At 37.2% G+C, this 17,720-nt stretch overlaps 1 protein-coding gene across 4 annotated transcripts in view; it reads right to left on the bottom strand.

Moving 5' to 3' along the window:
• USP24 (ubiquitin specific peptidase 24) overlaps positions 1 to 17,720 on the bottom strand; it is a 63,195-nt gene that overhangs the window by 41,850 nt on the left and 3,625 nt on the right. For all 4 annotated transcript variants that reach the window (XM_074831944.1, XM_074831945.1, XM_074831946.1 and 1 more), the window contains exons 2-12: positions 10,599 to 10,764; positions 9,549 to 9,616; positions 7,910 to 8,053; positions 7,273 to 7,395; positions 6,361 to 6,396; positions 5,698 to 5,763; positions 4,173 to 4,238; positions 3,361 to 3,435; positions 2,433 to 2,591; positions 940 to 1,054; positions 317 to 420 (exon numbers count right to left, since the gene is read on the bottom strand). In XM_074831944.1, coding sequence (XP_074688045.1) covers positions 317 to 420; positions 940 to 1,054; positions 2,433 to 2,591; positions 3,361 to 3,435; positions 4,173 to 4,238; positions 5,698 to 5,763; positions 6,361 to 6,396; positions 7,273 to 7,395; positions 7,910 to 8,053; positions 9,549 to 9,616; positions 10,599 to 10,764 — 1,122 coding nt within the window. The remainder of the gene's footprint in view (positions 1 to 316; positions 421 to 939; positions 1,055 to 2,432; positions 2,592 to 3,360; positions 3,436 to 4,172; positions 4,239 to 5,697; positions 5,764 to 6,360; positions 6,397 to 7,272; positions 7,396 to 7,909; positions 8,054 to 9,548; positions 9,617 to 10,598; positions 10,765 to 17,720) is intronic.

Raw genomic sequence — 17,720 nt, 5'->3', positions numbered from 1 at the left:
TCTATCACTTAGTTCAGGCTGACAACCTCTTATTTCAAGCCAAATATTTCTGCAGCTCCTTAACACTTGTTGCAAAGAACTGAACTTCTTCACAAGACTGAACAGTTGTGTTTCAAGAAATTGCCAGAACACTTGATTTTAAATGGTAAAAGAAGCAGCAGAAGAAAGCCTTTGCATTAACTATACTGTTAAAAATCTCAACACTTCCACTCTGCAATAAAGAGATGCATATATTACAAACAAAAAAAATCCCACCATTAAAATGTTTGCTTATGTAACACAGTCTAAAAGCACCTACCTAGTCTTGGTTACTTACCTGAATTCTCCAAATTTTAGTGAGCTCATCTAAAGATAATTTACTGCCCAGCAATTCAATAATTCCCTTTATACGATCACAGTATTGCGCTTGGTCTATATTACCTATGAAACAAAGAAAGGCAACTAAGTATTCAAAACAGTATTAGATGGATTAAATTTGTAAGAATAAATAAGTTCTTTTAAAAGGGAGAAGAACAAAGCTATCTTCATTTGAAAATTCTCTCCCTACTGTCACAGACAAATCTATCAGTCCAAAGAAACAGAACAAGGCTCTTCCCATTTTTATGTTGTTTTACTTCATGTATCTGCTAGTACTTCACACCTACAGGACATTACTACTTGGAAAAAACCCGTCTTTTCTCTCTTTTCTAGAGCCTAACAATATACAAAGATAAACTGAGAGTAAAGACTTCAGATACAGCACACATCTGCACAGATATCAGAGGACTAGATGATAGTAGCAGAATTTGTAGGGTTTTCCTTACTCTATTTTGTAGATGACAAAAACCTTGAACTCCTTTGCTAATAGTATTCCATTAAAACATATTGAAAGGGACAGATATAATTTTTAAATTTAAGACATCGAAACCACATGCCAAAAGTCTTTGTGAAAGTGCTTACCTTCTAGAGCAATCGACAGGACAGAATTTTCTACTAGCCAATTTAGTAATCGGTCTGTATCTATTGCATTCTTCACCGACTTGGATACAGTGCTGTCTTCTATTAATTTGGTTACCTAGAAATTGCAAAATGTGAGATTCTGACAATGGTTCCCACATGCATTATATATGCACACAATTAATTCTATTCAAAAGGCTTACTACGAAGGTCAAAGGTGCATCTCGAAGTATTTTGAGCATAGGAGGTGTTTAGGTGTTTTTTGGTTGGTTGGTTTTGGGGGGATTTTTTAGTTGCTTTGGGTTTTGTTTTTGTTGGGGTGTTTTTGGTTTTTGTTTGTGGTTTTTCTTTTGTTTTGTGCTTTTTGTTCTTGTTTGTTTGTGTTTTAATAAGCTGTTTAAAGGCAAATTCCTAACCAGAAACACCTCCCTGTCATCAGTCTCTGATGCAGTAGATTCTTATTCTCGGTCTGACACAGAAAAGTTGGCCTGTGCTGCCAGGTATATTTCTACAGATATACCAGAAGTAGGTTAGTGCAGGCTTCTGCTTGTTACACTCAGTGTCCTATTTTTTTATCCAATACAGAACCAATACAGGCTCCTCACTCAAGGGAGAAAGAGCACATTTCTGCTAAAATCTTCAAAAGCTGCACTTTTATACCTTCACCAAGGATACACAGCATTTATGATTAACAACCAAACAGCAATGGGGTTTAACATCTCAATTTTCCCATAAACAAAGAAGCAAAAAGCATGAAAGACAGACTCTAAAACACCTTACAATGGCTGCATACTACAAAAATGTCTTTTTTTTTTTTTTGACACTTAAATTATACAAGTTCTGGAAGGAAGAGATGAATGAACAACTCTATACTTAAGTCACAACTCCCATCAAAAATAAACTGTTTTCTTCTTCTACTTAGGTATAAGATTCTAGCACAAAGAGCCTTGGTCCATACTCCGGCTCCTAGGTGCTACTGCAGAGTCTATGTACAACCATAATAAAAAAATTACAATTACATAGTGTAATGACCTGATATAACTGGATGGAGACATCAATCTAGGATTAAGTCCCATTTGTTTGGTTTCCCCCCCCCGCCTTTTTCTCCCAATGAGGAGAGAAGAGGGATATCCCGTAGGATGCTCCAAATTATCTCAGGCTTATCTCAGAGTGAATATTCAATGAATAGCATAGACCATGCCTTATAAATCAATCTGCAATTGCAGTTCTTGGAAAAGATTCAAACTATGTCTAGTTGTTTTCTAATTCGGAGGTGACAATCCTTGCAGTGGCTACTAATATTACAAACCACTCCTGTCATATTAACTTGTTTTGGTATTTATTATGAACTGAGCTTTTGCTAAGGCAACATAATTTGTCAGGAAATATTGCGCCATCTCTATTTTTAAGGTTGTGGTTTCAATCGCTTATTAACAACCCTTCCCACCTACACACAGGCACACGCGTGCACACACACACACACGAAGCAAACCTACTTCTTTGAGGGAATTCATTTTTGCACTGAAGTGAGGAGATTTTAACATGCGCAACAGAATGTCCAGCCGTAAGTCATCTACCGCAGTTACCAAATCAGGTTGGAAGCGCATACACAGCAGTTTGATACCAGACAAGAGCTCAGGGATACTGACTAGTCTCTGTTTAAAACAAAACAAAAAAGGACAAATAGAGGCATTGCTATTTTTGCTATTCTGTTTCAGACTTCAATGATTCACAAAGCGTAGGTTTAGTGACCCAATACAGACTGTTTAATCTATGAAATGCAGTACTATGTACATCTGAAAGTATTACTTGTACACTAGAAATTTCAAGACAACCGAACCTTTGGTTAAAGTGGACTCTCTTGGTACAGATTTGGTACACTAAATTGCTCCTCTGCAGTTACACAACCTATGCATACTTTCTAGTTTACAATTAACAATTCAAGTCTAAGCAAAAAGTCAACACTAAAAAATTTAATAGAGCCAAATGCCAAATTCAGGGTAATACAGGAAGCAGTCACCAGTTACACAGACGTTTTATCAACAAGTACCAAATTCTCAGAAGCAAACAGCTAATGCAACAGTCAAGTTCTTGTAACTTGTGTGCATACAACAGACTGCAAGATAGTAAGCATCTTCAAGTTAGAGAAGCGAGCATTCAGCACACTGCAGAAGGGGACCAACAAAACCAAATTTGATAGCAACAGTAGAAAAATATTTTAAAAAGGGTCATAACATCAGATGCCTACTGAAAAGGGTATTGAGCAAAACTGAGTATATGAATTTATTTTATGTCATTCAGTCAGAATTCAGAACAGGCTGTATTTTTGCCAGTGAAAATAAAGCTATTTTTCTAATCCACATTGCCAACATTTCCAAGACGCACAGTGAGTTCTTCCTAAACATCTAATACATAAAACATTACCTTGTCTTTCAAGTCCTTCTCTTCTACGTTCTGTACATATTTAATCATTTTATGAATGACTGGATCCAGCATGGGCTAAAGAACGTGAGAAAACACATGACAATCATTTTATGTTTCCTGAAATCAATTACATTACTTGGAAGATCTGGCTGCAGCAAAATGAAATACTTAGCTGAAAGCTCACAATTATTTTAGACATAAAGCAACCCCTACAACATACATAAAACTATCCTGCTAGGTACGCCCAGAAAAAGAAGCAATTAGAGTAAGAAGCCATTTCAGACCACCATAATACATGTTTGCGAAAAAGCCAGACAGACCAACCTTTCAAAATGCATCAGTTAGTAGATACATGTGCCCACCTGACTCCCAGTGGCTTCTAAACTACCTCCTCTTCAAATAAAGACTCTCAGGCACTTAATCAATAGTTTTTGTTAGTGAGGGCAGTTGTGAAGCCTGAAGTACATCTGCATGTATAAATATGGTGAATTTTTTTTCCTGTACCATAATTTTTCCAGTGTAAAGGCTCGTATCCCTGTGCTTGATCTCAGCCAGAAAGTTAAACTAAAACCAAAATCCATCCATCAGGCTTGATTCTTCTCCCACATGCTTTACACTGATGAAGCTTACTACTGACAGTGGCAAAGCTCCTCACTGAGCCCTCTATCCATCACCCTCAGAATACTCAAAATGGTTCCCGTACTTCACGCAATGTGAGTTTTGAAGGCTTTTTAATTAGTCACCAGTTTCACACCAACACAGTTGTAAACTAATTTTCAGTTCTCCGATAACTCCTAACAAAGGCTTCTTACCTGTACTACAGAAGAGTTAAGATATTCTGCACAAACTCCAAATGGTTGAACTAATGCAGAGATTGCCTGCAAGAAATACAGCAAATATTTAGGTGCACATGAGACATCTTTTCAGAGCCAGTGATCTATATCTTAAAAGGCAAATGAAGGTAAATAAGTATTATTTATTTCATACCATAATTTCCAGTCATTTGCTACAAATGGATTGTGGTGTGCAAGTCCTTTACAACACCACACGATTCAGGAAAAAGATTTACTCTATGGCATACAGTATGTGTTATATATTTTTGCCTGAAATAAAAAATGTCTCCCCAGTTTTCACTCATTTTGCTTCTCTCATTGTTCTGCTCTGTCTGATCCTGTTTCAGTCACAGAAATAAAGAGACAGAAAGGGCACATCACATTTTGGTTGCTCTCTACAGTAACGAGAAGTGTGAATACAAGACTTAAGGTTAAAGCCATATGGCAAATTTCTTTCCCAAAGCATTCAGTGGTAGAAAGCTTTTGTAAATGTATCCTATACATGTCAAGATGTCTTCAGTGCATGATTTTCAAGTGGTATCTATCATCAAGAAATTAAACATATACAGGCATTTTTTGCCAATAAATAATATCAAAATTGTTTTCTTCTCACACTAGATCAAGAATTCTGAAATTGAGTGTGCTCCTCTGCAATCAAAGGCCTAAATTAAGTGATGCTGATCCAGACTTCTTTCCTAAGCAAGCAGTTACTAATCATTAAATAAAGTCAAAGTTTCTTTTACAGTATCAGGATTTAAATTGAGTTTCCTTATTCTTCTGTCATGCTCACATACGAGCCTATCTCTTTATAAAGCATCAAATACCAATACCCAAAGAAAAGAACTTGAATTCTATCCACATGGCATTTCACTTAAAGCAGGCTGATTTTATATGGGGAACACAATTCTAAATAGCATCATTCTCCCTTAGCCTCCTTGTTCTTCAAAGCTTGAAAGATTCTGAAGTTTCCTGAATATAGGTTAGGAAGCTAAAACTAAACAAGTCAGGCTTTGTCACCGAAAATAGTTTAGCACTGTTGAACCAGGCAGTTTTCAGACACAGCTCTTGAAAAGTTGCTTAGGATTAGACAGTGTCTGTCTTCCTAAGGACTTTTTTCCTTAAACAATGATTTCTATAATAAATGACAGATGTCAATTCACTTGCAGCTAAATGCAGCTACAGCTGAAGTGAACAGAAAACCAGGGACATGCTGGTGAATATGCTAAGAGACTAGATTGACTGATGTCTAATTAGAAGGCTGAATGTTAACCAGAGAGGTAAACTAACCCTTCCTCTTTTCTCTGATGTCTCAAAAGCTCTTGAGTTAGGATTCTTATGCACAACCTCATTTGACCTCCAATCTGACAGCACTTCTCCAGGGCTCTGTGGGAGTGTTGTGCTGATACCAAAGCAAAGGTAAGAGCACTGCTAAAAGGGACGCTACTGGTTCTACACGAAGTATGTAATGGAAAGGGAGAAGTCTCATGACAGAAGATGAACTTACCCCAAGTTCAATATCTTCCGAATTGAGTTTGGACTGAATTGCTGAAAAGCCACCCAACTCTGCAAACTGAAGCAAAATAATCAGTATTATGTTAGTGAACTACAGTGTTTTATTTTTTAAATAAGCTACTATAAAAAATACTCTACTAACAGTTCCTGGGGTGCCAACAAGTACCCTTTAGCATGGAACATCACATTCTACATAAGCTTTATGTTTTCATGGGAATTCAGGGGCATATTGGGGTATGTGATGCAGTTATATCTGGTACCAGTTTAAACATCAAGCCAGAAACTCTGTCTTGGGTAAAAATGGATATAGGGAAGAAAGCTAGACCACATAATGTGACAGCTGACTGGCCTGGCACGTTTGACTGGAAAACAGCACTGCAGCCTAAGCCGAGCTCTCGACTTTCTCTAATCATAGCCACCATGTTAGGGTAAAGGTGCTCAAGGGAGCAGGCAGCAACTCAACAAGACATATTTAGCAAGGCCTCTTCCCTATATGTAGGCAGGATTAAAATCTTAAACTATTTTTTTGTGGTTGTCAAAGAAGTGAAGAGTGGAAAAACAGGTTGGGAGCCGGAGGAGGGGAGAAGAAATTATCTCTGAAGACCAATTAATTCAGCTGACAAATAACAATTCTGCTTGGTTTACATTTACCTACCCTGTTTACCAGGTCCACCAGCCATCCATGAGGTTCCTTGAACAATTAAAATATTAACAAATTAGTAGCTGCAACATTAATGCTCAGTATTATTCTTCCAAAAGATTTGGACAGACACATTCAGCCCATTAACCCACACCTCAAATGCACGCTCTATTATTTCAAAGAAAACAGCAACGTGTTTGTAACAGCTCCCATACTAGGGGTGTAGCTGGAGCTCTGGTTGGTTCTCATTAGCATCATCCTTGTTTGGACTGTGCTTGACATCACTGACCATGTGCTGTGGCAACAGTACGCACTGGGGCTGCTGACTCACAAGCAACTATATTTATAGCACATTAGCAGTGTGGAACATGACTAAAGAACCTTTCCCAAAGCAGCAGATGTAGAATTTTCTTTCTATGGCCACAAACTTGTTTCCTGAAGGAGATATCAGCTCCACTGATGCTTTTTTTTAGACCCATCCCTTTGGAACAACCACAATAAGACAGTGCAAACCTCAAAAATTGCCTCCTTGCCAGTGGGTCTGACTTGAAGATATCCTATCCTTGGCTGTCAGAAAAGCATGAATTCTCTGCTAGAACTGTACGCTTTGAGTTATCCTGGTCATTTCACACTCAACAGCCAAACAGATGGCAGTCCTCAGATACAACAGATCTACCTTTCTGACTGTTGTGCTACTTCAGACATGAAAGTACACAATTTCTGAATCCAACCTCTAATAAGAGAGCTGGGACAATTTGAGAGGACAAATTCATTTCTACAGACCAACATATACTGAAGATTATTTGCTGTAATACTTGGTGACACATTTAAGCTTTCTTGTGTTACAAATACCCGCTAATCAAACAACCTTTTCTGAAACAAACATGTCTACTCTAAAAACAGGTTTCAGGGCATGGCCATGCTCACCTTCTGAAAAGTGGATATAGGCGAGACAGCATGCATGTTCCCCTCCCCGAAGACTTCTGCCCAGTTTCTCTGGCATACCTTCATTCGGTTCTTGAAATGATATTCATTGTCGGGGTTAAACGCCTTGAAAGAAAAGCCCATGGCAATGAACAGCATGCCTCTTATGCCAGTCTCAAAATTTATCTTGATAATATTTGACTTTTTCAGTTGAGCATTCTCCAGGTTGACAGTTCTAGATCTAGCGAAAACTAAAGTTTAAGAGAAGACCCCTGCTCCTGCCTCTCAGCTCTCACTGTACAAAGCATTCTAGAGCTCCCATTCTGTAGAGACAATATCCAATACTCATGTGAGCCAGATATCTGTAAAAGGGGAAGATGAACTCAGAGTACCACTTATAAAAAATAAACAGTGAAGTGACAGCATATATTTTTTTTTTTTTTGAGAGCACTAGTTTTCAGAGGTTTTGAACAGCACCCACCCTTCTACGAATCGCATACTGGATGTTAGAAATCTGCAGCAAGCAATAGCTACAGATTGTAAGACAATACGCTACAACTTAAATAGAAAAAGCATCAGCAGCATAAATATGAAATGCCATATACCCAGATACCAGAAACTGCATCAGAGAGTCAAATACCATTGTAAGTACACCAAGCAGGCCCACAGGAATAGGATCTTGTTTTACTCTTTCTGCAACCAGGTCCACTAACAGCATAAGCATGTTGTATATTCCTTCATGGATTTCAGTCCCCCATTTATGAACAGCACTGGATGTCAACAGCTGGAAAAAAAGGTAATTTTTTGAAGTTTGAGCACAATCACAAAACAGGAGAAATTTATCAACTCCTGAGACTGTTTTCAGAGCAAATGTTTCCTTAGAGTGTACTAATCACTGTCTAGTGAGTTTTTCAGATGCTCTTCCTGCACTAATGGCTTAAGAGTTAATTAAATTTGTAATTTCATTGAAAAGCACCTTAAATCAGTTTATGACAGAAAATAAAATGTAACAAAGCAAACTGTTTTCCATTTCCACGCACTAGTAAAGACTGTAACCTTTGCAAAGAACTAATATGATAAAGTAATTTGTTTGCAGATTGAACACACAACTATTAAATCCTCAAGTAGGCGTGCCACAAAGCTGCACTGATTCAGCTGTAATAACCATTTACCAATTCACATTTTTTGAGCAGTTTCTTCTATTGAAAAACAAAGAACATGTACCATGAAGAGAGACATATTTAATGCTGCTTTCCCACCTACTGAAACATGTTCTTTAAATCTGGTTTAATATGGTTGTTTATAAAGGACATTAAGGTTCCATCTGCAAACTTCATTTAATTTTTGCTAGCTGTGTCTGAACCTAAGCAGTTAAAAAACTTAATATTTCAAACACAATTACTTTTTGTACCATTAATAGCATTTCTTGCAATTATTTCAGCAAATTGTAATTCAGCACATTCTCAATTTAGATTTCTACAGATTATCCTTCTGGAGGAGCAATCTATGCTGTTTATTTACTACGCAAAAAATACCAAGTTATTTAAAAGCATTATATGTAAGGTTATTACTCTAATAGCCAAATGGAAAAATAAGTTTTCCCTTAAATTTCTATCTTCCTTAAATATACTTATATTCTCAGTATTTTAAGATCAGGATTGAGTAACTTTTTAAAAGGTGTATATATGTTTTTCTACATATGGTCTTAAAACTGGGCAAGAAACTTAGGCAGTATCTGAAATGGATGGAATAGTGGGAAGGAAATTGGTTTGGGGTCTCTGTAGAGAAAATTCACAATGACTCAGAGAAGAACAGCCAGAGAGGCACATTAGGCATTAAGCACCGAGGGGAAAGACAAATTCTAAACAGATTGTGAAGAAGAGGCCAGAAATAATTTAGCAGCCCCCCAAAGAAGGAGCAGAAAGAATAGAGTTAAAGGAAATCTGATTCTGAACTTGCCACTAATGGCTGTATCCAAGAGTCTTTAAATCTGTCTTTATGCTCCACTAATTACCATAGAGCTCTTCATTTAAGAAAGAAAAAAAAAAGGAAAAAGAAAAAAAGCAGCTACATGCCAGAATTGGCCAGAGATGCAGAACTGGGACCTAGCATGATTTTAATCTATGTATGATTTTCATCTAGGAAAACAGTCTGACTATGATTTTAATCTAAGAACATACTCACTAGTTACCACAGTTTCTGAAGTCTAGATTACAAGACACTGTTTCCACCATGAATATCATAAAGAAATACTGAATTGGTCTACTGTACCTGCTTACCTTTTTAAATGCTTCAGGCATGCATCGGTCCATAAATCTCTTGCAATTCTCATCAGAATCAGAAAGACCTTTACAGAAGGGAAAGTGCTTTTTTAAAGTATTTTTTTTAAAAAAAAGACTTTAAGGTTACCTCAGGAAGCTTGTTGCAAGTTTTTGGGAGCACCAACCAAAACCAGCAGTAATAAATGTGCTACTGTTCATTCATAACTAGCATGCTTTTTCAGCCACAAAAAAGTGTGAGTCAAGAGAACTTGCCTTTTAGAAATAAGTTTCCCAGTGTTCCATCTTTTACAACTTCTTCAAGCATTATTAGCACTGTAAGTATTTCTCCCTTCTAAGTTCACAACACATACTAACTTCAGATCATTGTTGATGTTCCACAGCCTCCACTTAACCCCAAATCTAAGTACAGCCTTTTAACACAGGTTAGAAACTAAGAAGTAAACCAGAACCACCTAACAACTCCCGTTCTTCCCACAGATTATAGCATCCCTTTAGTCTGCCATCAGGCACGATGGAAAAGCTATCTTGCACTCTCATTATATACCAGTTGTTGGGCATGATGCCTCCACAACACTCTTAACCCCAGCCAAAGTACTGAATACTGAAAAGTCAAATTCAGGTCTAATGCAGTATAAGCATTTCACTAGGGAAAAACAACCAGTTATACAAGCGTGGGACAGCATGGATTTAGATGACAGCTTGTTTTTACAAATGGAAAATAACCAGCACAATGAAAAAAAGAGTCAGTAATTCAGCTCTGAAAAACAGTAATTCCTACAATCATTAGAACATAAAGAAACATGTGCTCCACTTTTTAAAAAAGCTTAAGTAAACAAATTACTTTAGAGGAAAAAAAAAGAGACTGACATTCTTTTTACAGCATTGGGTGGAATAGTTCACTGTTAACCACTTTCACAGAGATGTGATCATTCTGCAGGGTGCTAAGTAAACAACTGAAAGATTAATATGAAAGACATAACTGCCCACCATACCGTCTATGAAACCCTTTGAACAAATAATCTTTATATGTATAGAAAAAGAACTTACCAAGTCTTGCTAGGTAGGTGGATGCAATTAGGCACTTGCCTAGAGACTCTTCCCGCTTATAGGGTATGGACCAGTGATCTGTTAAAACTCTGCTCTCCAGTTCATATAAGTTGGTTGTTGGAAACTCAATACCTTCACCAGAGCAATTCCCATTTTCATCATTTTTCTGTGAATAAAAGGACGTTCAAGTGAAACAATTTTTTTCTCTCTCCTAAACACTTTAAAGGACTTAGTAGATTCAGAAAAAGCAGCTGTGATTGTAACAAGCATGTCGAATTCTCCACAACCCTGAGGCTGCTTGTGTTTTTCAAAGTAAAACTTAGTATTTCAATTTGAATTGAAGGGATTACATACCTTTATGTATTTCCTGTAGGTGATAACTACCATGTTTACATAACTAATTGCTAACTAATTGCCTATTTAAGTGGCAAATCTTGTTCCTTAGCATATCAGATCCTAGAGCCAAGTGATAAGTACTTCCAGTCCCGGTAGAGTGCAAACCTTGATCTTCATAGATGTGCATATTAATCCTCTGTTCAACAACTGCTGTAGAATAGGGAACAGTTTATTCTAAGGAATGCCAATTTCATCACCCTCTCACCCTATCACATTAAGAAACACAAGACATTAATCCAGTACATCGGGATCATTTTTTTTTACTAGCTAATTATCTAAAGAAAAATTTACACCTCAAATGCAGTTGTCCAACAAGGAAACTACAATTGTCCTTCAAGTTAAAATGAGTTACTGGAAAGTGTTCTGGAAGGCAAACAGGGTAAAAGCCAGCAAATGTCTGCAGCTAAACTTTGCAGGTTTCCTTGCTAGTGCTACTAAACAGCAGCTATTTCTGTGTACAGGCAGAACACAGAATCAGCCCCATGTTATTTGCTAAATGCCATATGAGGTAACTGCCTCAGTAGCGCCAAATGAAAAAGTAGACAAGTTATCCATTTATTTTCTTTTGTTTATTTTTTAACCTCACATAGACGCTAGCTACCCAATATGTCGAAGAGTTCGCATGGACTAACTTTCCCTGCCTTCACAAGAGCAGGAGAAAGGACAGAATGTCTGTGTCAGGCCTGGCAGCAACCAGGAGCAACTGTCAGAGACAGAGGAAAACAGAAGTGCAGTGATGGTAACAAGATCCCCTGAGAGAGAAGCCAGGGACATGTAGGGAGGAAGGACAAGCAGGAAACATGTTCAAGAGTAAAAAACAAAGACAGCATCAGGAAAATGAATAGAACAAATAGAAAGGAATAAACCAAAAGAAAGAACTGAACTCAGGAGGACATGGTATACAAAGAATGAAATCAATGTATGCAGACAAGCGTGCTTCCAGCTTGCGATTTGCAGGATTAGACCCGTTTATTCAAAAGTAAATGTGTCATATTCACTTTCATAATGAGTGAAAAATATTAAGCCATGGAAACACAATTGTATAGAGCTTACCCTTTAAAGTTCACCAGTGCAGGTGATGACAGCACACATAGTATTAATAGTAAAACACAAAAAAAACCCCTATTCCTGGCAGCCAGTGGGTCATCCAAAGATAAACTGTCTAAAAGTCGGTAAGAATCAACTGTTTTCTGAAATAGGAAATCATGGTGCACATCACACATCCTGTGACTGTTCTCCCTTCTGCAGCCAAAGTCTTGAGATCAGAAAACATTTGCTGACATTTTAACATAATTTTCCATGCCTTCTGATATAGCTCTTATTACACAAAAGTCCTGAAGATCCCCCCATTCTAAGAGTCTCGACTCTTTTGGCTTATTTTCAAGGTATAAAAATGCAGTTATGTCCAAACATACACACACAGGCTCCCAAGAGAAATATCCTCACATGAACAGTCTCAAGCACTGATTCAAGACTCTCACTCTGGGGATGTGGCACCTCCCAGAGTTGTTTGCAAGGCTGAATAAACAAAAAATGTTGAATATCTGATCAATAAACACTGCTTAGGTCTGTAGTATAAAACGTTCCAGGGAAGACTAACACAGAACAAAGATCAGCCCTCACACAAAAAGTGAAATACAAATTAACTTTAATTGCAAAAAGGTCACAGTTCAAAGCTTCAAAATGTATTCCTGCAGTATTCAGCTAATTAACTCATCAAACACTGTTTAAGTAAAGCCACTGACACTTACCATACCGGTCCCTTTACGTAAAATAACAAGGAGTTTAAGAAAGTGTTTTGATGCTAATTGGCAGTGTTAGTAATGAAATTACAGTCAAATTATAATTTAAATTTGTTAATTTGATTTTGATAGGCTACCAACAGAATCTATTATCACCAGAGCTAAGTCACATTATTCAAATGCTCTCGAATCCAGTATAACTTATGAAACAGAACCCCAGTCAAGTTTCTTTCAACAAGAGGATCAGACTAAGATACCAGCAGACCAAACAGTTCCCTTCACTCTCACGCCTCTGTAGTAAGTGATTTTCACAAAATGACCACCACTTTACAGCCAAGAAAACAGAGTTTTGATGCTTCGCTCTATTGTTTAAAAAAAAATATTATATTTTGTTACCATGTACCTACAAACAGGTCCAAATTTAATTGCCCTGAAAAGCAGTAATGAAAAAAATCCTTAAAGCAGAATTAGAAGCTGAAAATCCTAGGTCCACCTGGCAGGTTTTATTACAGACATAATAAGCAGTAATGAGGAAATCAATTTTTCAATGCTTCAGCTTCCCCAGCTGTAAAGTGTCAACAGTGATACTTCCCTCTGCCACAGCATGCTGATGCATGCTGATTCACAAAGTACTGCAAGATGCTTAGGTGGAGGCAGTGCAAGAGAAATACATCAAATACCCATTAAAACCACACAGAGCATTTCTCTGTTCTCTGATCTATTATGTCTATCAATTTGTGGGAGAAGCTATGAATCCTGAAGTCATGACTTGACAGTCCCTCTATCTGCCAGACTACTGATTAAAGCAGCATTTACTTTTCACACCTGGTTGTCAATTCTTTTTTTCTTTTAATTAACTGCTAAAAGGAGGATATTCTGTTACCTAGAACTGAATCACAGGGGTAAGAATTAAAAGGCTTTCAAAGAAATCAAAGCTACCACCTTGCACTTGATCACAGTAAGCATAAATATTGAATGTTTAAAAAAATTGTTACATTTTCATACCTGTAATCTACTTGCTTTTTATAAACTGGTGCTCCAAGAGCTTAAAGAACTTTTTTAAACTCATGTTAAGTGGCAGATGTAGGAACAAAATTGAAGAGTATTTCCCAGTTGCCTGTTCTTGCCATCAGATCAAACTCATTCAACCTACACTGCTAAGAGCAAGCTTGCTGTCCTTTTATGAATATGACAGTATTAGTAAGTCTCAGAAACTGGTGCGATATAAGGAATTTCCACACTACATTTCTTATCTGGCAATAAGAAAACCCACTGTGATTTCCTAAATGTTTTACTGACAAACAGACATTTATTTGTGAAATAGTAACGGTTTTTAACCGGTTTAAATCCTAAACAGATACAGCATCTCGCCCTCGCATTTTCATACACAGGAAAACATCTGTATGCAAAATTTCTGAGTACAGCGATAGACAGGAATGCGTTTTATTATTTTTTTTTCTGCTAAGAGAAAGTAAGCTTGTTGGGGAGATATACAGATGTTTTGCTTTATTCTTTCTGCATAGAAATTAAGCACTTCAGTTCAAATTTTTAATATGCACTACTTTACACCAGCAAATGCAGTCTTGTCATAAGAAAAAATAGTATTTCATCGTGTTAATATAAAGGAATGCTACCAGTCTATCACTAAAGGAAAATAAATCCTATGTTACAGACTCCACCTAACTGAAGCTCATCTGGACTCTCACCTCACTATAAAGATGTCCTAAGAAAATTCTGATTTATTTAGTGAATGTTCTCACAGAAAGTTTTGGACACTGACCTTAGCTGAGAGTAGTACAAGTGCACTATCAAGAATGCATGGTTAGACTAAACCCTTCTTAGCAGTTGTAAGGGATTATAACAAATCAACCACAAAAACCCCACAGCTCCCCCCTCCTGCCCCTCCAGTCTCTCACAACTAAGAACTCTGTAACACTGGGAATAAGAACACAATATGAATTTGAAAAATAAATTCAGCAAAGCTAGAAATTAACTGGGATTTTTTGAAAACATTGCTTGTGCTGGTTTCCCTGATTTCCAGGGTGATGGTGCCATGTTACTAAGCAATATTCCCCAGTATGCTTGCCTAGTTGTTCAGAGATAAACACAGTACTAAGCATTACAGCAAAACAAAATAATTGAGGCTCTATAAAAATCACATGTGGATTAAAAGATTCATTTAACTTAAAAAAGAGGGATACCTTTGCCCTTTTATACTATATTACCATAGTATTTATTGGAATCTGAGATTTGTTACAACCACTTTTGGCAACGTATTTTAAAGTTTGATAACTAGTTGTAGGGCAGGGAGAGGTCACTGTTAAGAATGCCATTCATAAGGAACCAAGGAAAACACGCTTATCTTGCACATGTTTTCAGTATTGTCTGTGGATATATTTTAAAAAACTTATTCCACTAGCGTAACTACAAACAGCCAGACTCTGAGTTATTATTCCTCCCAACCCTTGAGTTTTCATAAGAACAAAACCCATGCTTATTTCCAAATAACTCAAAATAACTGTGTGATATCACATAAACATTGTGCTTTAATACAATTAAAACAATGAATCACAAATGCTTAGCATTTCAGTACTTAAAATTAAATCAACACTTCTATATTCCTTTGCCAAAACACCTGGCATTAAAACAACAGTACTGCAGAAACACTAGATAAAGTATTTATTATAACATTTTAGTGACCAAAGGTCAGGCTCTGGAAGGGAAAATTAATTCAACACTGCTAAACACTCATCTGTACTTCTATGGATGCATGCCGATGTACAGCGAGACAGAAACTAGAACTGACAAAGCAGCTGACAGTTCAAATTCAAGTTCTGCAACGTATCATTAAAAATTTTGATGTACTAATATGAAAAATCTTTAAATGCCTCTCAAGAGGCATCAGGACAAGAGAAGCCAGAACTGCTGTAGTGAGCAGGAAGATCAAGCAGTAAGAAATATTGAGCACACTGGGGTTTTTAAATTTATTTTAATTTGGTCAATGAAGCATAACTGAAACATACATACCAAAGACTACTCTTATGGCAGCACAAATACATGTTTTTTTCAAACTAAGAGCTTACAAAAGAAACAAGCACTTCCTTTCCATCTTTGCCCTCCTCATACAAAGAGCTACTGTTCCTTAATCCAAAAGCAATCCAAATGATTTGCTGGAATTAACTTCTAACACTGGCTAATTTGTTTTTATTCTCATTCTTCCTCAGTATTTCACTTCCTTATTAAACAGCTGCCACAGAATAGCACTGTAAACTGGGAAGATGACCAGAAAATGCCTCCAGAGAACATTATATCAAAGACACTTCCTGCCCAGCTGAGAAGTTGGCTATAACAGAGCTGTCTCCTACCTCCACTGACCCCACCGGCATCACCTTCATTGATGAACCAATAATTTTAAGTGCTAGACTCAATCCGATTATTCTGACAATCACATTACATGAGAATGATAAATTATTCAAAACAAAGCTTAGCCAACTGCACCTCTCAGTATTACCCTATTTTCCCTAACTTCATGTAGCATCTCTTATAGTCTGTGTTATATCAAGAATGAAAATCAGGGTATTTCCTTTCAAAATCCAAGAAAGCATTAACATAACCAGAATCTAAATAGCAGTTCTACACCAGGGACACTAATTTTTGAAAACAGCGATGCCGAAAACCAGGAGTGCTAGAATACTAATTCCACTTGACATTCTGATGGCATCCAGCCAGGGACTCAACGCCAGAATCCACCACAGAGCTTTATTTGATTGCTTAATTGTTTTACAAGGCCAATTCCTAGGCAAGCCACACTGTAAAACTTCCACATGAGAATGCCAGAAATACTCACTTTTGCAAAGCTCAACACTACTTACAAAACAGGAGACTGACTTTAAATTTATAAAATTGTAGTGTGACATTCACCTCATTCACTTGCAGGCTAAATAAATACCTTTTTGGTCTTTAAATAAATACAACTACTTCCATTCGAGGATGAAAGAACTTCACAAGCCTAATGTCTGTGGTAGTCCTAATAAAGCACACATCATTATCCTCATTTTACACACTCAGAGCTAAAACAGTAGTTACACACCCACCGTGACGCAGCGCTTCTGTGGCAGAACCACTTTCAGTGCTGAGCTCCAATACCGAGGAAAGGCAGGGTTTTGAACACAACAGCTCTGCAGCATGACTAGTGAGAATGTTCCTGGCACTGGTTATCACTACAGTCGCCAGCCTGTTTCTTTTACAAAATCCCCTTCTCTTGAAATCAAACAACACCTCTAAAAGCAATCTTGGACAAGTTTTATTATAAACCTTATCTAGTAAAATCTGGCATATATGAGCTTTTGATCCAGCTGAACTCAAAAGAAAATAATCAAAAGAGCACATGCTAAAGGAGACAGGAATAGCTAGAATGTAATATAACCCGTTCATCACAATTTACCCAAAAGGTCACAGTAACGACTTTCAGAAGCTGTTTAAAGACAAATGAAGATTATTTTAGTAAAGGTTATATAAACCATTGTTATACGTTCAATACTTCTAGTATAAGTGGATTCCTATCCCCTACTGCAATTTTAGGTTCTCTGGTCACAATCCCCACATTCATTTGGCCTGCTCTTCTCCATCCCATTCCTCCCCAACTCGTGAAAGTCGGCACTTAGGGCACTTGTGGCAATTCATGGACACACTGACAGACTTTGTCATCGCAGTCATTTTATCTTAAATTATAAGGATTTAGCAGCAGTTCAGAAAACAGCTTATCTGTCACTCATGAAAAGAGGAGTATATCATTCTTCCCCCCCCCCCCAAAGAACCTCACCGTAAAAATCTGTATGTTGCCTACGAAATAAACACTGAAATCCCAGATTCTTGCCAAAATGCACTTACCAGATTTACTTCAGCTGACAGACATAAATATAGAAGTTATGTCAAACAGGCAAAGTTACCCCTCGTAAAAGCAGCCCATCGAAGTGGTTTGGCA

This window comes from Strix aluco, chromosome 8 (genome assembly GCF_031877795.1).
Source record: "Strix aluco isolate bStrAlu1 chromosome 8, bStrAlu1.hap1, whole genome shotgun sequence".
Taxonomy (NCBI): Eukaryota; Metazoa; Chordata; class Aves; order Strigiformes; family Strigidae; genus Strix; species Strix aluco.
This window is presented reverse-complemented; position numbering and strand designations above follow the sequence as displayed.